The sequence below is a fragment of the Lontra canadensis genome, unplaced genomic scaffold (assembly GCF_010015895.1).
Source record: "Lontra canadensis isolate GAN:19392208 unplaced genomic scaffold, GSC_riverotter_1.0 scaffold3, whole genome shotgun sequence".
In the NCBI taxonomy this organism is placed as follows: Eukaryota; Metazoa; Chordata; class Mammalia; order Carnivora; family Mustelidae; genus Lontra; species Lontra canadensis.
The window spans coordinates 13,719,999-13,744,291 of record NW_022630997.1 but is presented as its reverse complement, the minus strand read 5'-3'; the positions used below and the strand labels follow the sequence as shown (position 1 = coordinate 13,744,291).

The 24,293-nt window shown below is 41.5% G+C and overlaps 1 protein-coding gene across 4 annotated transcripts in view; it reads left to right on the top strand.

Moving 5' to 3' along the window:
• Window positions 1-24,293, top strand: part of SORCS3 (sortilin related VPS10 domain containing receptor 3) — a 580,244-nt gene that overhangs the window by 356,066 nt on the left and 199,885 nt on the right. For all 4 annotated transcript variants that reach the window (XM_032880553.1, XM_032880561.1, XM_032880570.1 and 1 more), the window contains one exon: window positions 3,345-3,418. In XM_032880553.1, coding sequence (XP_032736444.1) covers window positions 3,345-3,418 — 74 coding nt within the window. The remainder of the gene's footprint in view (window positions 1-3,344; window positions 3,419-24,293) is intronic.

The following is a 24,293-nucleotide window of genomic DNA, read 5'->3' as shown; positions in this document are numbered from 1 at the left end:
ACGCTCCAGTGTGAAAGGACTGATGATTTCTTTGGAGTACTGGGACTCCAGTGGTGTCATTGTGACCCTCCTGGTTCTTCCCCAGCTTTTGTCTAGAGTTTGCAGCAGAGAAAGATGGAATCATGCTGGGTTTTATTTGAAGGGATTTGGGGCTCTGCTTTTATATTGGTATCTGGGCTGACAGAGAGTCTGGTATCTTTGCGTTATGGAAGGCTCCAACCAAAGTCTCTTCTCTATTTAATTGGCAAACATGTCTTCAGTCTGAGCATCTGTCTCTCAGACACCTGCCATGGGAAGGAGAGTGATCCATTTCTTAAAACTCTGCATGGAAATCTCAGTTCTTGCAAAAAATAAATTATAAGGATATATTCTTTCCAGTGCAATGATCTGGTCCTTACCAATTCTCTTCTTCCTTTCAAAACCCTCCCCAATATAAATATACATACAGATAAATATAAAATCAGCCACAAATAGTTGGGTGTATGGAAGGAGAGACAGACAGGAAAATGGACAGGCACCCTCCACTTCCTTTTAGCCAGTGACAGTCATCACATTTCTCCTTCCTTTTAAAAGCCTCCCCATAAGTCAAATGCAATTAACCATATCGATACTTTTGTTCTTATTGTTTTCTTCACCCTATAAGATCTCTACCCACCTTCTCTCCTGTCCATACCACCTATCTTCAAAGGCCTAGCTCAAGCTGTGTTGCTCTAGGAAGGCTCATTGTTCCACATCTATTCCTGTTGATCTTGTCTGTTTCTCAACTTCTAGAGCTCTAGCCTTTGGCCCATTTCCCCCTTTGGTGTCATGTATGTATATCTGACTGTCATCTGTGTTTAAGTTGAGAGATGGGCAATATTAACAGGGGTATATATATTCAACACACACATGTACACATCTCTTTGCTATTTACTGGACAAAAAGATTTTTTTTAAAGGTTTTATTTATTTATTTGACAGAGAGAGAGAGAGAGAGAGATCACAAGTAGGCATCGAGGTAGACAGAGAGAGTGGGGGCAGCAGGCTCCCTGCTGAGCAGAGAGCCCAATGTGGGGCTCAATCCCAGGGCCTCGAGATCATGACCTGGGCCGAAGGCAGAGGCTTAACCCACTGAACCAACCAGGAGCCCCAAAAGAGATGTTTTTATGTAGTTCATGATGCCAATGTCTAACATATATTTGAATTAAATTGAAATGAGCTAAAACTTCTTTAAGTTCCCCACAGCTTACTTGAGATTACCAGAAGTTCATTAAAAAATTATTTCTAGGGGCACCTGCATGGCTCAGTGGGTTAAACCTCTGCCTTTGGCTCAGGTCATGATCTCAGGGTCCTGGGATCAAGCCCCACATTGGGTTCCCAGCTCAGCAGGGAGCCTGCTTCTCCCCCCACCCCCTGCCTGCCTCTCTGCTTACTTACGATCTCTCTCTCTCTGTCAGATAAATAAATAAAATAGTAAAAAATATTTCTATATGAATTGCAAGATTATGGACTCAGAACATTATGGATGGCAGCTGTTACCTGGGTGTGGTATGCCAGACAGCACATCCCTATAGCGGAGCAGTATTGAGGATGTGATAATGGGGAGCTCCTTCATCTGACCCCATTTGTATAAACTTGATGCCCAACTACTTCTGCTTTTCCCAGTTTCCCCAGCTGTGAAAGTGTGGAGAACATAAACGTAATAAGGATTCTCATTATAAACTCGGCACCATGATTCCATGGAAGAAGACAGGAGCCAGGCATCAGAAAACTTAAATCCTTGTTCTTTTGACCAAAACTTAACTTCCCCAATACCAAGTTTCATTAACTGTGAAATAGGAGGATTGTGTGCTCACCTGTATATGTATTCTGTAACTACAGATACACAGTGGTGAATTGGACATGATTCCTGCCCCTTTTATGACTTACAGCCTAGTGGCAGGAGGGGCATGCCAACAACCAGTATTGTCTTGGTGTAAACAGCTTCTTAGAAGCAGACAGTAAAAATAGTGATGATACCTGGAGGGAGTGGTTGACTCTACCTGGTAGATGAGAAAATGCTTGAGAGCAGGGGTCCAAGTAGTCATAACTGCCTTGCCTTCCTTTCAGTGTCCTTATAAGTCTCAAATGTATGTGAAAGAGAAGTGTGGTCCACTTATTATTATTATTATTATTATCATTATCATCATTTCCATAAGTCAGAGCTATTATGCTTCCAGGCATACAATTAAAAATAAGCTCCTTACTCTTGGCTAGCCTTTTATAGGAATGTTGGCCTTTCCCTTATGTGTTAAAAAGGGGTCAGACTCTACATCCGTAAAGTAAGCGAATGTGGAATCTGACTTTATTAGCCATGCTGGGGTTCCTCTTTATTTTTCTGAAGTCTTGAGGCTCTTCTAGAATTTTTTCTTATTCCATGAGTTACTATCCATTCTTATGTGCCCATTTTAATTATTGATGTATTCAACAAATATTTTAGTGAATACTTTTTTTATGTACTGAAGGAATATAAATACAGCTAAATAATACAGACAAATCTGAAAGACATGGCCACATATTACTTCATGGTAAGTGCCATGATGAGTGCAGTGAACTGAGAAGGGAGAAAGATGAGTGGCTTGAGGTGGTTGGAAAAGGGTGTGTGGAGGGAACCACCCATGCTTGTGTAATGTTTACTTAGGCATAGATATGTCCTTATCTCTGTGAAGACTTGGGAGTATAAACAAGCATGGTATCCTCCTGGTCAGTGAAGAGTCCATTTCACTTAGATTATATATAGGAGAGATAGATTTAAGATTACATATAGGAGAGAGAGATTTAAGCAGTGAGAGAGAAAACTCAAATAACACAATATTTTGTGCATAATATTGGCTCAGATACCAGCTGATGAGTATTTTTACCTGTGTTTTATTTCCCTGAGAACACAGAATTTACCTCTTCTTTATCTTCATAGCTACCAGAATGCCTTACATGTAGGAGCTATTCAGTAAATAAATTTTAAATAAATTGTGCTGAATTGTTTTGAAAGGAGCTAAAGATATGATGGAGTTTGAAGAAAAATAAGAGTTTTATGAAGGCTTTACCCCTGAAGGAGAGAATGATGGATGGCATCAGGAAGGATTTACACTCAGCTCAAAAAACATCAGTTGATTGGATATACATTAAGCACCTCCTTGGTTCCAGAAGTCACCACGATAAGCACAGCATGATCATATTCATAGATTTTTATCGAGATAAAATGGATGCCAACTTGGATGTGTTAGGCACTCTGGTGTGCGGGAATGTCCTTATCTAGGGCGATGCCATGTGTATTTATGTTGACACGTGTCTTTGATGCTTATGCTTCCTCATTTCATTGTTTTGCAGCTCTACAGCTCCCTGGACTTTGGAAGACGGTGGCAACTCATGCATGAACGTATCACACCCAACAGGTTTTACTGGTAAGCCCCATCAGCAGACCTGCTACCCTCTTGGATAAAAGAATTATTGGAAAGCATAGCCTTTGGGATAATACTCAACACCTTCAGCACTTGAAGATATGTGTGTTCTAGTGCTTTGCTACTTGGTGTGGTTCACAGGACCAGAAGCATCAGCATCACCTGGGAACTTGTTAGAAATGCAGAGTCTCAGACAAGATGTCCTACGCAGGAGTCTGCATGTAACACGGTCCCTAGTGATTCAGTGTGTACGTTCAAGTTTGAGAAGCAGTGGGCTGGAGTGCTCCAGGAGAAGGTCTCTTGGCTGGTGCTGTTTGCTGGGTGCTAATCTCCCTTTGTTGGGGCAAAGTATATATTTTGTGTAGCTATTCTAAAGCAGTATTTCCTAAAATGTACTCTTAAGAACACTAGCTCCACAAAATGCTTCACCTCTCTGAAGCGTTTCTATGGTCAAGCAATTTTAAGTAATGATTATTTAACTCTGCCTTACTTGAGATGCAGGATTCACTTTAGGATAGTTAAGACTCTGGAGAAACCCAGAGACTGAAGAGGCCTCCCAAACTTATTTCGCTAAAGAATCCTTTACCCATATCACACATATAAATGCTTCAGAACAGCTTCTGTGGAGCACATTCTGAAAAGCCTTTTTTAAGAGTGAGTATACATGTTCCAAATGGAAACTTAGCCCTCCCCCTATCAGAAAGTCTTTTTTTATTAATTGGTGTTCCTTTGTACATGAGTGCTATTTTTACCTGGGTTATAGCAAGCTGAACATTGTTTGGTGTAATTTCATATTTTATTCTTTCCTGCTGCAATGTGAAAAACTTCTTACTTGCATCCTGCTTTCATCAGCAGAGGTATGGCCAAAGGAATAGAGATTAGGAAGCATGCACCCAAGTGTTTAATGTGTTTCATTATATGCTTAATTAAAACAAAACCAAAATTAATCTTTGGAAGTAGCCCCTATTTCCTACCTCTTTTTAAGCACCTTAGTTCAGTGCCTTCAAAAAGTCATGAGATGGCCATTTTTGTCTATAAGGTAGGGGTGGTGTGTGTGTGTGTGTATGTGTGTGTGTGTGTGTAATGGGGGGTGGTGATGAGTACTTTGTGTATATATATATTTTTTTTTTCACACCAACATCTTTGAAAGCAGTGTCTCCACCCAGTCCCCATCTGTATGTGCAAAATTATGACCAGAATCCAGAAAAATAATTGCAGAAGCATCCTGTAAAAATGCACTGTGTACCAGCCTACTGATTGCACATGGTGAGTGGGGGATAGTGCTGTTGACTCAAAACCTGGCCTATCCCCACTTATTTTGTCCTTTTCAAACCAACTATTATTTGGTCTGTACTGTTAAATACACTTATTACTGGATCTGTATTTAGAACTATTAAGATTTTTAATAGACTAAGGCAGAAAAAGGAAATTTGTTTCTCTGATACTCCAGCCCTGTGACTACAGCCTTTTGCTCAGCCAAGAGAGACCAGTTTCTTGGTGTGCCATTACTCACAGGTCCCTCAAAAAGGAAAAAAAAAATAAGCCCTCTGCTATTTCTGGAACAAAGTCTTGAGGTGGCGAGGCTGTTGGCTGACTAGGAAGTCAAGTTGATGGAAAAGGAAAGTACAATAGACTGGATAAGCCTTGTCATCGTTTCTGAGGGAAATTAAATTAAGTGGATGAGGGGCAGCATTTTCCCATGTTTTGCAAAGAGCAAGAAGAGAAGTTTCCAGCTGTGGTCTGCCCTCCCCCTTCCTTTGTGTAGCAGAAAGAATAAATCCCCAGGTCCTGATAATTGTGTTTCATCTCTCCTGCACTCTGTGATTCTTTCATATATGCCCCCATGGGGAATTATAAAAGTTAGTGCCCTTGCTGGCTAGCCAAGTGGTAGTTGGCAATTCCATCTTCATAATTATCACTTCTTCGTTTCTGATGTATAATTGCCATGATTATTCTTCTAGGCATCATAGGAGTTGCAGTGGAAGAGCTCACTTTACACTGACATTTTTTTTTTTCCCTAATGACAAAATCCATGTCTGTCTAAAGCTCTAATCCATTTGTGTTGAAGAGACATGGCCTGTATGGGTTAGGAGTAGAAAAATTTACTCGGAACCTCCTTGAGAAAAGACAAAGTGTGCACCTGTCTGGTGTAGAGCCTTGCTCTGGCTGACACGAGGACTCTTGGAGTTGTGGTTCCCTCATCTGTAAAATGGGAACAAGATTCTTCTTGTCAATTTTGTAAGATTCTATAAAGGACCAGGTATGATCAGTTGGGCACTTGGCAATTTCATCTCTTCAATTTCATATCAGATTTATCAGTTGTACATTATAAGTCATTAAGAATTATGCTTATTAGCATTTCTAAAGACCATGAAACCTAAGTGATTTGTCGTTGTTCTGGGACACAAATTTGTATCCCATGCGAAATCATATTTGTATAACTGTAGACATCTGATTACAATTGATTGGATCTGATTTATTAGGAAAGACCCACTTCTTAGCCTAACCTCTACTGCCTCCTACTCTTTATTGAGTCATAATTCTTGTGAACTGGTATAGCCAAAACAAATCAACAACAAAAAGCCCTAAAACTATTTCTCTTGGAGAGAGGGTGCAGTGAAGTGGTGTTGGGGACAGTGTGGACACACGGGAGGGAATGCAGTCGTGCTAAAACAAGACATTGAGGTGAGGATAGTTGATAATATTTTAATCTTGTATGTAGACAAAGAGCATGAATGTGCAATTCACAAGTAATATCACCCATATATTGTTATCTATAATTTGGAGATTTGCAATTGTCTAGGGATAGATCCTTCATGAATGTAAACTTTCTTCCTCATGCTGCCTTCAGTTGATGGAAAATAGCCCCTGGAGGGGATTTGTGAGAAAAGCACTGTGATCCAGAAGTGGTTTTTGCCAAGGGTGCAGGGGAGAGAACCGACCACACAGGCTCATATTTGCTGTAATGGCTGTGAACGTGTGTTGGGAATAGAAAGGGGCAGCTGTTATTTACCATTTCCTCCTTAGAGCCCCACAGTGCCTTTGAGTTAGGCAGGACTTGGGGCATAATATTCATTAGCAGCAATAATAAAAGCTTCTTCTGGAGGTAAAATTTTTTATGTGAATTCCAGATGCTCTAACCCCACCAAGAGGGGTCACTAGGAATCTTATATTATGGACTGATTCAGCTATCCAGTGCATGCCCAAATAGTACTAACTGACATGAAAACTCCTTTATATGTGACCCTTTCACTCATTGATACCTGGTTAACGAGCAGATCACCAGACCTATCCCATGTTACCATTTATCACCCCAGCTGCTTTAGCAATAATAATTTGCAAGCAGAGCACAAAAGTGGAATGTGTTTCTTAACATAATCCCTTTATTGTATGCTTGGGCAAAGCTATCATGAGGAGAAAGTATATGTTTTCTTTTTTTTTTTAAATATCCTACTGAGCTGCAAATGAATAGTATTTCCACTCCTCCACTGGGAGGTATTTAAGAGGCAGGAGCATTCTGTAGTGGGAAGATTGTTTTCTTTGCACATCCAATGTGAATACTTGTTGTCGTTCACAGCTTTGCCTTCAGGGGCCCTCAGCCTCCCTAGCTGTTCAGCTTCTTCTGGTGTAACTTGGCTGGCCTCTACATGCATCTGGTCTGATGGCATTTGCTTCTATAGCATTGTGGAGGAGAGAAGGAATAGCTACAATATCTCTTCCTTATTAACTTCCCCCTCATTATGCTGTCTCCTGAAAGATCAGGGTCTTTTTTGGTCTTATTTCTTGCCATCACTGCAGGGGAGTGTGTTGATAAAGTAATACGCCCTAAGGTATCAGGGACTTTAAACTCTTAATCCTTTTCTGGAATGTTTGGGTTGCAACAATGACTGGTCTTGAGAGTAAGAAACCCTATAAGAAGTCAATAGGTGTAGTACTGGTTTAATTTATTTTATTTTATCATGATTTTTATTTAAATTCAATTAGCCAACATATTAGTTTTTGATGTCATGTTCATTGATTCATTAGTTGTGTAACACCCAATGCTTATCACATCATGTGCCCTCCTTAATACCATCACCCACTTACCCAATCCCCCCACCCACCTTCCCTTCTGCAACCCTCAGTTTGCTTCCCAGAGTCAAAAGTCTCTCATGGTTTTTCTCCCTCTCTGATTTCTTCCCATTCTGTTTTCCTTTCCCTCCCCCATGATCCTCTGCACTATTTTTTATATTCCACATTTGAATGAAACCATATGTTAATTGTCTTTCTCTGATTGACTTATTTCACTCAGCATAATACGCTTCAGTTGCATCCACAGCAATTTTAAACGGTAATATTTACAATAAATGGCTGTGTAATATTCCATTGTATATATGAACCACATCTTCTTTATCCATTCATCCATTGAAGGACATCTCAGCTCATTCCACAGTTTGGCTCTTGTGGACATTGTTGCTATGAACATTGGGGTACAGGTACCTCTTCTTTTCAGTAATCTGTATCTTTGGGGAAAATACCCAGTAGTGCAATTGCTGCATCATAGGTAGCTCTATTTTGAACTTCTTGAGGAACCTCCATGCTGTTTTCCAGAGTGGCTGCACCAGCTTGCATTTCTACCAGCAGTGTAAGAGAGTTCCCCTTTCTCCATACATAATACTGGTTTTAGATCAGCTCACATTAGAGGGGCAGGAAGAAGGCTTCTTGAGGACTGCTCATTTGAGCTATGATGCCTAGTTGCAGGCTGATTAGTGGCTGGTGTATAGGGACAGTCAGGGTGGGCTCTATGTCTCTCCTGTACTTTGATTAAGGTCAGTGTACTCACTAGATTTCTAGTGGTGGTTTGTGCCAGTAGCTTTTCTCTTTTGGTTTTCAGAAAGGCAATGGGAGAGTGTAGGAAAAATGGAAAAATACACAGGCATTCCTGAGAAAATGCCTTTTAAAGGAGAAAGGGATGGCATGGAAAAAGATAACAGATTAAAAGTCTTCTCATTACAATCTTGCCTTTTCAAGCCTCTATTCTTCTTGTTTTCCCCAGTTTCTTTTTGTCTGCATATGCTCATTCTGTTGTAGCCTACGCACATTACATGTGAATTTCTACAATCTACTTTTTCTCCTCTTAATGTTCTATTATAGCAATTTTTATGTTATTATAAAATCTTTATAACCACCATTTTTAATTGTCTATGCAATACTTCATTATATAAAGATACATATTTTATTACTGTGTTTTTATTGGGCATTAGAAATTTTCACATTTTTGATTACCATAAATAACAGTTTCATTATTATTTTGTGCATATCTATTTAATATCTAGGGTTGTTTTCTTGTACCAGTGTCTGGGTAGCCCAAGGAAGAACTTCGTGTTTTTCCCAATCTCAGCAGAGTGTCACATTTACGTGATTATGACCCAAATTCAATACGGAAGGCATTTCAGAGCAATGCTATTTTTTTACTGAACATTTTCTTAAATGCAAAGAAGCATTATATCATACAGCACACAGTGAGTCTTTCTAAAACTCCTTTACTAGTATTTGTCTCCAAAAGTTCTGATCATCTGGGTTACTTTCTCATCTCAGTCACAGAGCCCTGTTGTCAGAGCAGTGCTCTTCCAGAGCTTCCCTACCCTCTCCACCTACAACTTCCTCCCCAAGTATTATAGGCTTTTCTAATGTATGGTGACCTACCCTCTGTCCTTTACTGCTCCACCCATCACTCTCACCCCACTCCTCCAGCAAATCAATGTAATATTTTTTAGACACACATCCCTTAGAACGTGGAAGAAGGGGAACTGGTAATTGTTAGAGTTTAATATTTTTAGTTTGATCAACACCAGAAGGGGAATAATTATATCAAAATACCTAAATTTTGAATATCTTTAAAACCTGTCATTAAAAACATTACAAGTTGGGGCACCTTGGTAACTCAGTCAGTTAAGCATCTGACTCAATTTCATCTCAAGTCATCTCAGAGTCATGAGATCGAGCCCTGCATTGGATTCTGTGCTAGTCGTGGTACCTGCTCAAGATTCTCTCTCAGCCACTCCCTCTGCCCCACCCCCTGCTCATGCTCACTCTCTCTCTATCTCTCAAAAAAAAAAAAAAAAGATCAAAGTTGTGTGCTAACATACATTCCCACCTATAACATATGCAAAAAATAAGTCTATTTATAGTTAATATTTCTTCTTTGTGGCAAGCAGCCTCCAAAATGGCCCCCAATGGTCTCGTCATCTGGGGACCATGCTATTGTATAGTCCCCTCCATTTGAGTTTGGCTGAATTTTGTGACTTGATTCTAGTGAACAGAATGTGGCAGAGGTAATGAGGTATCCCTTGAGAGATTTGGATACAAAAAGACAGTGGTTTTCATCTTAGGTGTGCTCTCTTGCTTGCTTGGCCAAAGCAAGCTGCCATGTTGTAAGCTTCACTGTGGAGAGGCCCATGTGGCAAGTATCTGGGGGCGGTCTCCAGCCAGAAGTCAGGGAGGAACAGAGAGCCTCAGTCCAACCGCTCAGTTACAACAAGGAACAACTGACCCTTGCCAACAATTGCATGAGTGTGCTTAGAAGCGGTTCCTTCTCCGCTCATCCTTCAGCTGAGACTACAGCTCTGGCCAACACATGGATTGAAACCGAGTGAGGGACCTTGAGGCAGAGGTACCCACTTGAGTGATGTCCTGATTCCTGACCCACAGAAACAGGACGATAATAAATATTTGCTGCTTTTAGCCACTGTGTTTTATGGTAATCTGTCACACAAGTGTACATGTGCTCTCTTGGAGAAGTGTTAATCTCACTTAAGGCAAAAACTTCCATGTGTCTGAGTCCTAGACCTACCCATCTCAGTGTAGTAGCAGCTGTGGGTGTAGAAGACATTGGGCAGAGAAGCAGGAGGTAAGAATGGGGAGTGATTACCTTGAGATAACATGATTGGTATGAACTCTCTTGCACCTTTACCTCTATTTTAAACTTGGTAGATCTCCCCTGGCCTGGAACTGAATCCTCTGTTTTGCTTCAAAAATAGGCTTCTTTAATTCATGCAGGAACTCATTTAGACCCTAAACTATGATTCCTGAAGCACCACTTGGCGAGTCCTCTTTAGGCTACTAATACGTTATCCATGACTGAGCCAGAGTTAAGGAACACGCAGAATGACCTGAGATTGCTTCCTGGAAAATCAAGGTCTTTTCAAACAAAGTTAACATTATGGACTGAATTTTTGAAGCCGCCTCTAAATGTGCATCTACAATTTTGCAAACACAGTCATTTGCAATCTCAAGTAATGGGATTTAAGCATCGACCTGATATAAGAGATCAAATTTAGAGGCCCTTTGCAAGCCAGGGTACGCCACAAATGATATTTAATTCAGCTCTCCCTTACATTTGTAAAATGGTGCGGCAATTTAAAAATGCATTACACTCAAAATAATACATGCAAGGTCAGGAGGGTAGATGTGAAGACTCCGCTTGCAAGCAGAAATCAGTTTCTACTTTGCTGGTGGGGGCTGCCCATGCTGTGTGTCTGGTTGCATCTTGGCCTATGTTAATGCTGAGAGCAAGTGCAAAGCTGAGAAGCTACCCATGGTAGTCAGCCGGGGCACTGAGGAAGACAGAATGCTCACCACTTTGAATGAAATCAAGATGGGTTAGACTCGTGTGATAATTACTCTTAGCACATATGTGCTCTATGAGCGACAGGAGATTAGGGGACATACGGAGCTATATCCTTAATGACTTCTCTGTTGTGAGGAGAAGACCTCATTATTTGATCAGGCCTTGGGATATCTGAAAATACTTGTATGTGTTAAGCAGAATTAAAAAATAGCCACATTATTCACCTAATCCAGTGTAAGAAAAGTTCCAGGACACGGCAGAAATACCATTCCTCTTTCTTTCCCTAGCCTTGGCTGGTGTCTCTGAAATGAGAGGTAAGTTATTTCCAAATGCTTATTCCACCCAGATGGTTACGCGGAGGACATGAGAATATCCATTCAGCTCAGAGACTGTGGAATCTCACTGACAGATAAACTTGCAGAGGAGAGCAGTTTGATTATCCTCACAGTGGGTGAGATTCGAGTCGGTTATTGTCCTGTGAAGGCCGGGACAGGAGAGCCCCCACGTAGAGTCGAGCACCTTGACCACTGTAGTCTTCCCAGAGCCCAGCTTGCTCGTGCAGGACCTATTCCTTACATGAAGAAGTGGGGAAAGTGTATATATGGAAAGTAATGAACCAGTCTGCAACCTCAGAATAGGGGGTATGAGAATTGGTGGCTCAGGAAGCGGCTTAGGGAGAAAAGGAAGAGAAAAATGGTCAGCCAAACAGCCCAAGGAGAAAACACCAAATGGAAGTCTTGGAGCCTGTAGAAATGCAGGTTGGATGCAGGGTTGTGAACAGGAGGAGTCACCCTTTTTCTCACTGAGGAAATGGAGGAATTTTCTGTTCCCCTAGCTTGGGCTAGCGGTATGTATTAGTTTGTTGGGGCTGTCATAAAGAAATGCCATAGACTGGGCAGTATAAATAACAAAAATTTATTTTCTCACGTTCCTGGAGGCAGGAAGTCTGAGAGCAGGGTTCCAGTTGCTCAGTTTCTGAAGAGAGCTTTCTTCCTGGCTTGCAGATGGTCACCTTCTTTCTGCGGGTGGAGAGGGAGAGCAAGCACTGGTCTCTTCTTCTAAGGACACTAATCCTTAAGGGTTAGGGCTCCAGTATCTGAATTTGGGGGGTGGGAGGGCCACGATACAGATCAGTCCGTAGCAAGGTATCAAGCTGAGAAGAACTTGGAAAGGAATGAGAACTTTCAAGAGAACCTCTTACCAAAAGGAGTTCTGGAGCAAGAAGGGCTAGATATGTGAGGAAAGATGGAGAGGCAATGCCAAACCTACACAAATAGTTTTAAGAAGAAACACATTTTACTTTTTTGTTTCTGATCGTAGATACAATGAAAGCTTATTGAGGTATTTAAGGAAAGGTCGGAAAATAAAAAAGAAAATAATTATCTGTAATTTCACTGTCTAGAGAATACCACTTAAAAAAATCAAGTACTTCTTCATAGACTTTTCCCCCATTATAATTTTGAACATAAATAAGTTTTCATCATAAGTGAGATCATGTTTTTTATAAGATTTTGTGTCCTTTAAAATGTACTTCAGCATTTTCCTGTATTATCCTCTACACTTTCCAAACATAACTTAAAACTCGTATTATTTGCATTGTATTCTAACTGGTGATATATAATATAATCATTCATTCATCATTTAACATCGATCTTGCTTCTAAACTTTTACTATTAAAAAAGGCGTTGGAACGTTGTTTCGAAAACTTTAAGTAATTATTTGTCCAAAGTCCAATTATTAGAATTTTTAAGGATAGAGTACCAAAACAATATATATATATAAAATTTGTCATGCCAAATTATTCCCCAGAAAGTTTATGCCAGTTTCCACTCCAACTAGTAAAATAACACTTCACTACACCTCATAAAAATTTAATTTAAAAAAGTAATCTAATTCAATATGCAAAAATGGATTTTCCTTGTTTTAATTTGCATTTCTCATCAGACTGGTGAGTTTAGACATGTTTTCAAGTATTTATTAGCCATTGTATTTCTTTTCTGTGGCCATCTGTTTTTTCTTCTTCTTTATTATGAGTTCTTTATATGGTCTCTCATTTTGTTTCAATATTGTACCCAGTTTGTTCTTTGGGTTTTAATTGCCTTGTGGTTTTTAACATACTTTTCAGTTTAAAAAACTGATCAAATCTTTTTATTTTTCCCATTGTAATGTCTTCTATTACTTCATGTTCAGGTAGTGTCCTCAACCCGTGACCAGGTGAACATTATCTGAAGTTTTCTGATTTCTTAATACAGCTTTATTAAATAATATGCATAATATATTTTTATATATTAGATATACATTAGATATAATCTATGCATAAAGTATTATACTATATACTAGTATATAGTATATAAATTACATAATCTATAGCATAAAAATACTGCACTTTTGTTGACACTATGCTTCAGAAATCTCCTATTAGTAGTTGTCCATATCATCTTGTGTGACTGTATTATAATCAGTTTAATAAATTAATCATTTTATTCATACTGATAGATAGTTTGAGAATTTATAGGCTTTCTAGTTTTTTGGAGAAAAATCAAATCCAATGAACATGTTCCCACTTAGTTCTGTGCCCATGAACTCTTTCCTCTTATGATTTCCTGCAAGGGAAGCTCTCGTCCATGTTAGGTACTTTGATGTTGGTGGCATTAGTCAGTTTTTATTTTATGGGATTGGTTGGTCCTCTGTGCCCTGAGCTGGACCTTACTGTGTTTAATTACTATTTATAACACAGCATAGTGCCTAGCTAGGCAAGTCCTCTCTCCTGCAAGACATAACAAAATAAAACAGAAACAGAACCCTGACTTCGTTTTCAAAATACTCTTGGCTTATCTTACTCATTTATCTGTCCCAATGAATTGGAATCACTTTGTTATGTTCTAAAATCTCCCACCCCCCCCTGCCCCACCAAAGCAGCTCATTAGACTATTGATTAGAATTGCAGCAAAGCTATGAATTCATTTGGAGAGAACTGGATCTTTTTCGATATCCGGTTTTCATTTTTGACCTCATGATTTGTCTCTTCTTTTATTCCACTTGTCTTTGTTCTTTGGGAGAACTATATGATTTTCTTCGTATGGGTCCTACGCATTTCTAGTTGATAGTTTTTCTAGGACCTTTCACTTATGGTGCTGTAGTCGGTGAAGCTGTTTGGCACACAGCGTCTCTCTTCAGATTGGCACGATTGAACTGGGTAACCGTGATGTTTGGCTGTAATCTGCCTGCATGCTATACAGTTGGTGCCGTTAGATACTTTACATTGTAAAGAAAATAGGTCTTTTAAACTTTAAGTGATTAAGAGAGTACAGTGGGACTAGAGATTGATTCTTTTGGGGGTTTGAGGATCTACACAGGAGGAGAGCTCTGCCCTCAATAGCCATGTGACAATGGTACTTGATCTCTGACCGATGCCCCATTAGTCAGAAAGGGCACCAACTGGTAGACCCTATTATCACCTTCTGGCTGAAAGCCAGTCTTCTCAGCCTGGCACATAATAAGTACTTAATAAATATTAGCTATAAAATTAATAATTAAAACAACTTATAAGATAATCAGATAATTGGAAGCAATGACCTTTCTCACTAGTTTGGCAGGAAATAGCACTTAGCATCTCTTTGAAACTAAACAAGGTTGGGTGTGTCTAAGTATCTTTTTTTCCCACGTTCAACTCCAGTTGAAGTGCCTAATAGTTAATGTTTGCATTTCTGATCTGTTTTTCTGGCTTTCATCATATGTCTATTATTATAAGTGTTAAAACTATTTTTAGAGAAATTATTTCTGGCTTGATGTTAATAAAATTAAACAAAATTTGTAACACCGTAAATTAAAGATTGTGCTGTATCAGATGATGTGTGCTTTAATGGAAGTGATGCAGATGTTGAGACAAGTCCATGCGGATTGCCCAGCGACCATGGCCAGAAACAGAAAACACTAGAAGATTATTAGAGCGAGTGTTATCCCTCATAGGCTGCAGGGCTCAGCTTAGCCTGGTATGCTCAGCATAGGCTTCTTTGAGGCGTTGGGATTGAAGAATCTTAAAGAGTGGGTTGAACTGGTGAAGAAGAAAGGGACACAATTATTCCTTCTTGGTAAGGAGGAATAATTGCAACAAAGCGGAAGTCATGATTGGAGGCCATGTTTGGAGAGTAGTTAGTGGATCTTCTAGAATAGGGTTTCTCAGCCTCAGACTTGTGGGTATTTTGGTCTGGATGATTGTCCTGTGCCTTGTCAGGGTTTACCTGGACCCCTGATCTCTGCTCCATCAATGCTCCCATCACCTCTCCCCAAGTTGTGACAACCAGAAATGTCTCCAGCTCTTCTGTTCTCTGAGAAGCAGAACCACCTCCCCAGGATGGCCCCTGCCAGGGAGAACCACTGAGCCAGAACAACAGGATTTGCAGTGAGAGGCAGAGGCAGTGAGATATTAAACTAGAAGTAGACTTGATTCGGATTGTGTAGGGCCTCACATACCGGGAAAGTGATTTAGACTTGTCACTCTGGCTAATGGAGGGCATTCGTCTTTTGTGTAGGTGAATGGCATGTATACATGTTTTATGAAGATTTATTAACATATGGTACTTTTTTTGAGATGCTTAAGTGCATTTCTGTGCGACTCATTGTCAGTAGATAAGCTATTGGTTTTTCTCAGGACTGATGCAAATCTTCTCAAGTATCCTGATCCCGAGTTCCATTCTGCAATGACAAATTAAGGAATTGTAGACTTTAAAAATATGTATATCTTGTATTTGTTTTTTAAAAAACCACATTTTTATGTACATTTTAATTGATACAATGGCATTAAAATTTTTATTAAAGATTTAATCATTTTAACATGACACTTTTTATTCTTGTCACCTTATAATTTTTGTATAGATGAAAGCAATTTCTCACAAAATTATAGTTCTAATATGTCCCCCATTTTAGGTCTTTCTCTTTTTTATTTTTACCTAACCAAAACAGTTTTCTGTATATATACATAATTTCATAAAGATCATTTTGATGGTGACAAAATATTCCAGTGAATTAATGTACTCTTGTTTAGACTAAAGAATTACAGAAGAATTGTAGTGGAAAGGACCCTATAATGTTACAGAGTTTTTCTGATTTCTCTGACAGTGCTCTTTAAAGCTCTATAGGGGTTCCCATCATTTGCCCCAGGGACTACATGATTCACAGGAAAACCTGTAAAGTACTTAGTGATCAGGTCTTTGGCCCTCCCTTTTTTGCTTCATCCAGAACTACTCAGCTTCTTAATTAGTTTTATATACTAGGCTTCTGCATACAATTTCCTTTGAAGGTGGAAGATCATTTATTAAAGAAAAAAAATGTTTACAAAATCATTGTTGTAGACTGGTCTTTTCATTTTACATCAGCTGCACATGAACAGAAGTCTTCTGGATATCTTTCCTCAGTGCTTATAATATCCTGACAAAACAGGCTTCATAGTGTAGCCACTGTTTCAATGGTGGCAAAGGACATAAACCATTGTATTAGCGAGGACACTCCCTGGTGACCCTCTTATCTGTCAATGGGTGTACCATGTTTTGGTGAAGAGATAATTGCCCACACTTACAGAAACATGTTTTTGTTTTTGTTTTTGTTTTTTTAACTTATTATTATTTTTTTTTAAAGATTTTATTTGACACAGAGAGAGAGAGAGGGAGGGAGCACACGTGCAGGGGGAACTGCAGGCAGAGGAAGAGGGAGAAGCAGGCTTTCCACTGAGCTGGGAGCCTGACATGGGTCTCAATCCCAGGACTCCGGGATCATGACCTGAGCTGAAGGCAGATGCTTAACCAACTGAGCCACCCAGGTGCCCTAAACATGGTTTTGAAAAGTGAAGTGCCAGTTCACAGAGCTGGGTGGTTAGAGGAGGGAAGCCTGTGGGGACTAGATTGGAAGAGATAGACCCTTTCATCTCTGGGGGCAAATCGCCCTGAGGATCATTCATTCAGTCACACCCTAACTTGTTTTGTTCTTAAAGGGAGGCCTAAAACAGGCAATTCTTCTAGGCGGTTATACTATTTTTTTTTTTCAACTGTCAGCATAATGCCTTTCAAAGACAGCAGTTTTCTGCCTGTGTACATGTTTGCGCATTTCTGAATCTAGCAACTGGCTTATTCTACCACCTTGATCCCCTTTGCTTGCAATGAGGGACAAAATCCTGATTCAAGAATCTATGCTGTTTCCCTTCCAGTTCCCCCACTCAGGATACGTCATCCTGCTTCAGGCATCTCACTCACGTTTGCTCTTTGGGAAGACAGCCTGGATGATGGATTAGGGGCAGGACCCGCCCCTTTTCATCTCCCCACTGGCCAGCCCTGTCCTATTCAGATGCTCTCCAACCTTTTCCTCCAGCAGTGTTGAAGGGAAGCTGTCAAGTAATTTGGGCAGAACTGTGCACAGTGGAGGCCGAGAGTGTGCCCCCCAGGGGAATCCCTGCTCTGCCCACTCAGCATTTTGGATGGATGCAAGGAGACTCAAGTGTTGAAAAGGTCAGACCCTGGAACCAGGCTGCTCTATAAAGGGCACCAAAGTATGCAAGGATTGTCAGAGAGCCAGGCCAAAAGCATTGTGGGGTAAAAATGGGATGGCCGTGCACTTGTCCACGTGACTCTGAGGACAAGAGGTTCAAGATCCGGCTCCATACATTTCTTAGCATTATTGCCCCTTCTTTAACAAGTATCATTAAAAGAAGCAATGGTGAAATAGAATGAATGGAGTTTGGTTTTATGACTATTTTTTACTTTCATGGAAGAGGAGATTGGAACGTGGATTACATAATTGGGAGAGCCATGCCTCCCTCTTTCCTTCCTACTTTCCTTCCTTCCTTCCTCCCTTCCTGTGGGATTTGTTAGGATTTTTCCAGAGCAGAGAGAAACTCAGTAAATTGGGCAGAGAAAAATCTGTGACTTTTGATATATTGTGGGAAGAGGGTTTGAGTAGGAGTTAGGACTTCTGCCCCTGGAATGGAACCAGCCCTTGGGCATGCTCAGAGGTTTCTCAGGTCCTTTGTGTCTTAGAATTCAAAGGGCTTACCAGAAGGCCTTGGAGGCTTGGCTCAGTGCTTTCCCCGTAGGGGTCCATGATCCTCTTGCACCCTGGGTATTGGTTTCCGGCATTAGATGGTGACAGAAGAGAAAATCCTGTCCACTCCTTTGACTGTCAGGGAGAATTTTCTCAGTCGATGATCAAGGGAGAACCTGCAGTGGATTGACCTGAAGTGCTTATTAAAAATGCAGATGCTTGGGTCTCACTTCAGAACTCTTGATCTGAATCTCTAGACCTGGACTAGGAAATTGATATGAGTTGATATGATATGAATCTTGATATGAATCTCTAGACCTGGACTAGGAGATTCCTGGAAAATTCAGGAATCCACATTAGTTCTGTCTCCTGGCAACTCCTTTGCACCTGAGGTTTTCGAAACCAGAGAGGGTCTTTAAGAAATGGTTTTGAAAATTCGGGAGGCCAGTTAATAGACTACCAAGTGTTGTGCTTTGAGTCGTACAGACTGGGTCCCCCTTGCCAAAAATCTCCCCCTTTCTCTGTGGCACTTGCCAGCCCCAGTTAGAGAGTAGTTCCAGCCAGTGGAGACAGCCACCTTTGTGCATCTTTGGAAATGCACGCGCTCCATGCTAAATGAGATAATATATTTAGGCGCTCTTTGAAAGCTGTAAGACATTACTGAAATGTTTTGTAACTGCAAAATGCTGTCCTGATGTTAGTCATTATAAAAATAATGCCTCTAGTTTTTATAAACACTATGGCACGAATGAGGTTATTGATTTCTCTCTATGTCCATTTAGATATACTTACTGAGCAATTCTGTTCAAGGGATGGTTTTGCATACCTTCTCTGTGAACTCTCTATCCATCTAAAAGGACATAAAGGGCCATTGATGTGGGTTGTTCCAGTTCGGAGCTCTCTGAAGTAATAGAATTATACAGCCAAACCTGCTGCCATGTAATTTTGTGGTACATGGCAAGTACTTCCTCACCCCTTGATTGTGGGTTCATCCTTGTGACTTGCTTTCTCTAAGCTTCATAAATGTGACATAAGTGGAAGCTTTTAAAGTACGTGCCCTGTTGGCTGTGCCTGTCTTACCTGGGTCAGGGCATGGCCGCTGTGGCTCCCCAGCCCTGGGCTCCATAATGAACAGAGGATGCGTTGCCTAAGCCCACACCTCTGAGAGGAGCCAAGCTCTGCTGGATTCGTAGCATGGAGCAGAGCCTCCCATGGAGCCCAGTCAAGAGAAACCAATCCTCAGATGGCTCCTAGATGTATGAACACAATGGAGAACAACTGTCGCGAGCCACTGAATTTGGGGATGGCTTATTATGCAGCAAATGCTAACCAATACAGTTGGACAAAGGAAACTTGAGACAAAGGGACAGATATTTGATACAAAGGACAATGGTGAAGTGGCTGAGGGAGGTACAGCTTTAATAGAGGGCGGCAGCAGTGAAGTCTTCACTGAGGAGGTGGCGTTGGGGAGGAACCTGGAAAGATAGGCTCCGTTCCAATAAGCAGAGCTTGTGTGTGTGCTCCTGGACTTTCTGGTGTATTGTGATGGTTGGAATTTTAGGCAGAGGAAGGAGCAAGGGGAGAGCTTCAAAATGGGGAAGCATGAGATGTGTTTAGAAAATATTTCGTTAATAGTTGAGAGTGTCAGGAAGTTCACATTTTGTGCTTATGGGAGAAGAGATGCTGATAAGGCTGGAAGAGAAAATTAAAGCCATCACTGAGAGGCCCTAAATGGCATGTGGAAGACTTTGCCGTTAATACTGTACACCTTGAAGGGTTCTGCTCAGGGCCAGGGCGTGCTCAGGATTGGCCTTTAGGAAGGTCATTTTTGCAGTGGGATAAAGGGCAAGTCACTGGAGACCAGGTGGCATCTTAAAAGGCTATTACTTGGAGTAGGGAGCACTAGAAAGAAGAGGCAGTACTCTAGGAAATTCCAGAAAATGTGCTTTGAAATTAAAAAAGGAAATGAAGGGAAAAAGAAATAAATAAATGAGGAAAAAACCTCCTGAAGAATAGAAAATAAATCCAAATCCTTCTTCGGTCCTAGAATACTGTTTCATGGTTTCTTAATATCTAAGAACTGAATTCATACTTAGAAGTAAATGGACAAGTTATGATGACCACAGATTTATAGACATTAGAAATAAATCTTTTAACGGATGTTCAAAATCGGCATGACATCTACACGCTGTGGAAAGCCACGCTCTAGATTTAGGTATGATTTTCCCCCAACATATAAAGGCGCCAAAACAATGTTCTTTGACTGGTTTTGTTTGTTTCTTTGGTTTTTCATTTTCTTTTTTTCTAATTTTTTCCTTTCTGTTTTGGCATGGGTGGATGTTGTAGATAGTGTTCCCTTGGTAAGTAGACTTTACAACAGAGGTTTGTGGCATGTAGGAGGTTTCCTGGGAGCTCTGAGGTACAATGTTCCCTTTGAGGATAAAGGGAACATGGCAGGCAGGGAGGGGGTGGGGCCACCATGCAGTTGCCACAACTGATCCCAGGGGGCTAAGTACCTGGGATGGCCCTTCAGACACAGCCAGTCTTGTGCTGAAGGATTTGGCCTTCATACCTTCACATTGGCCAGCCATAATGAGGGCTGCCACTGAGGAAGGGGTGTGGCCTTGGTGAGGTAGCTGTCATCAGCTGTGGAAAATTCCCAGACAGCAGCGAGCTGGGAGTCATCAGCCACACACAGGTTTCCAGCACTGGGGAGGGAATGCCTAGGACAGAGCAGGCTGTGGACCATTCGCCACTGTGTCCACGTCAGCAGGGAGAGCGAGGTGTACTCCTCATCCTCCTCCTTGTTCCTACGAGGGAAATTTATTTTGATAATAACAGCAATAAATAACAGTCCATAATAAAAAACAAGGTAAGAGAATAATAAACATGTATGTAAACACCGACTATAACAACTTACCGTTTCACATCGTGCTAAGTTCATGGCACCCGTTAGCGAGCACACAGGCAGAATAACATAGTGGCCCAATGTTGGGTTGGCCACAGACCACTTAGGTTGGACTTGTACTTGTACTGGTTATTAGCTGTGTGATCCTGGGCCCAGGGCGTCAGTTTTTTTGTTCATGAAACAATGGGATTAACACCAGTGGAGTTAACACCAATAATCTCCTCCTTAGGATTGTAATAAGGGTTCATGTCAACCAGAAAATAGCAGGGCTGGGCTTTCCTAGTTCAGAGCTGGTACCATCAAGTTTGGATTCTGGTGTTTGTGGGAGGCCAGGCCAGAAAAGCGTGCTGTAACAGGGACCCTGCTCAGCGAGGGGGTGTCAGGTACTTTGAGGATGGGAGAGTCAGGGCTAAAAGCTCAGGGAAGGGCAGAAGTGTGACAGGCAAGAGGGTGCAGAAAACTCTTAAGTTCCCAGTGTTGGCATGCTTCTCCCTGTAAGGGTGATGCTGTCACACGAACAACAAAACCTGGGGAGTCAATCCCTGGTACCGAACACCCACCCTTGACAGTTTGTCCAGGAAACTCCATGCTTTCTGACTTTGGTCCACGCTGTGGATTGTGTTAATTTCGGTGGTTCCGTTCAGCCCCACCACAGTGCTAGGCTCTGCTGGACACTCTTTGATAGAGGGGATGGTCTTTTGGGCTCAGAAATCTACCCCAAATATAAAAAGACACTCATCACTCTAGGTACAATCACCGCAATGGGAAGTGGGTGAGACCAGAGAGAAACAGCAGGGGGGAGGTGACCACAGAGAAACTACTGTTGTATGTCATTAATCACTAATTGCTGAATGATTTTATTATATGGCAGCCATAAAATATCACTTGGGGTTTTACAGCTAATTCTAGCTTTAAGAAAACAATTCCTTATGTCAAAATGACTATTAAATTAAGTGATTCTGTATTAAACATCCTATGGACTCCAGATGATTTATGGAGCTGGGTAATGAATAGGAACCTTTTCCTTCTGGCTGCTCAGAGGAAATCAGCAGCCATTTCAGGAGCAGATATTGACCTTGGGACCCAGGAGAGATAGGCTGATTCCTAAGAGACACCTGGATGATTAGAAGGTTGGGAGTCTAGAGAAAGCAGGTGTAGCACCCTCATTTCATGGATAAGGAAACTGAGACCAGGAGGAAAAGTAAGTTATCCACAATCACTGTATAGACATTGTATGTACTTTAGACATTGTATGTACTGTGCTGCTGTTCCTAGTAATTATGTAGTTTTCCTGTTATTTCCAGCTGTCCTTATTATCCCCATTGTATGTATGTATGTATGTATGTATTTACTGTACCCATTTTACAAATGGCAAACCAAATCTTGGAAACCTCTCTTGTGTGTTACCTCCACGTAACCATTGCCGAGGTAGGGCACGATGCCTTTCAGTGACACTGTCTGTATTTGTTGCCTTGAATTTGCTTTTACGTGTTCTAGCTGGGATAGGCCAGGAAAATGGCCTCAAACGATATAGTTTCGGCCTGCCAGCATGTTTCCATGGAAGCGTTCACAGTTGCACACTCGGAGCACTGTGGGGTCACTGAATACGTACCAGCCACAGTCCCTTCCTTCAAAGAGCTTATAATCCAGCTGGGAGGCCTGGCCACTGGTGTCAGACGTCCTAGCGTTCACCTGCGTAGTGCAGGTCATTTGTGCCCCAGGAGACCGAAGCAGTCTGTGTCTCACAGGTGATGGCACTTGAGCTAAGTCTGGCAAGGTGAGACCTAGCAGAGCCCAAAGAAGGCAAGGGGAACGGTTCAGTCAGAGCAGCAGCGGGAGCCCGAGGTTCAGAGACAGAAGCCACTGTGATGTCTGGAGGTGCTGAGAAGTTCGGGCTTTCTGAAGCACGTCAGCTAAGCCTTGACCAGACCGGACACGGTCTGACTGTGAAGGGCTTACGATTCTGGCAGAGGAGTTGAAACTCCTGGAGCTCATGTTGTCTTGGTGTTTATTTTTGCTGACTTCTCTCATGACCTGCCCACAGCACTTGCCTCTCTCCACTACTAGAGGAGAAACCTTTTCTAAGCAGCAGTCGTGCTAGGTTATCTGTGTGTACATTGCCTCCCACAGTGTTAGCTGCAGGGATAGTTACAGAGAGGGAGGAAGGACAAAAGGAAGGAAGTAGGGGGAGACAGGACCAGAGGCAGGGCAAGGAGGGAGGAGGGAAGTGATGTGCTGCCTGCTGTATTTATGAAGGGCCATAGAAGTGACTAGATTTGAGGAGCTCCCCTGGAGAAAATGTAGCAAGTCAGCCAGTAGCTTGAAGAGCCAGGCTCTGCTCCGTGACTTTGCTGGGGTTCCTCACCACGGCAGCTTTGGGCAGGCTGTTGCTTCCCTGGTGCCTGCACATGGCTCTGGAGTGCTGCCCCACAGGGCTTCTCCCCTCACTGATTGGTTCTTTCAACAAACATGGGTTGTATGTCAACTAGGAGCCAGGCACTGTACTAGGCACCGAGATGTAATGGTAGGCCAGCCCTGCTCCCTGAGTATGGTCCTGTAGGGAAAACAGACAATAACCAAATAATCAGAGAATTAAAGATGGGCTTGCAGACTCTGCTAAAAGCAATAAAAGACAGTTAAAGGTTGCCATATGATTGTTAAATTGATAGACTCAGCATAATCTGGGAGTCTGAAAGGCCTGCCTTCACAGTGTGTGTGTGTGTGTGTGTGTGTGTGTGTGTGTACACATGCGCACACGTATGTGGAACCTAACATAGTAAGAGACACAAATAAACTCAACAAAAATCAAAACATGTACAGTGCAGGTAGGGAATCTTCGGCCTGGGTCCATCGGTCTGAATCTATACGTGAGTGACTATGACGAGGTTCAGTAGCTCTGGCCGGCATCAGTAGTCCTGGTAATAAGCTAATTCTCCAGCTAAGAAACTGTATGTTTGTGGTTAATTGCCTCCTCCTATTCACGTCAACTTCTTTGCCTGAAGAATGAGGAGTTGGTACCAGGATCATCGCTACCATAAGTGTGGTCCAGGGACCAGTGCTGATCCACAAACTGTCACTGACCTGTGATGAGATAAGTACAGATAAGTACATCCAGTGAGAGTTTTTTAGAAACTTGTAGAGCAATTTGACATTCTGTGATATTTTTATTGCATTTACAAAAATATCAGTTTGCAGTAGTTTAGGGAAAATATATTCTTCCCAAGTAGTTTGAAAACCAACCACACAAGATGCCCTCTGAGAACTCTTCCAGCACAAAGAGCCTTTGTATTTAATTGGGTGGCTTAGAAACTTCTAGGTCAGCATTACAGAAT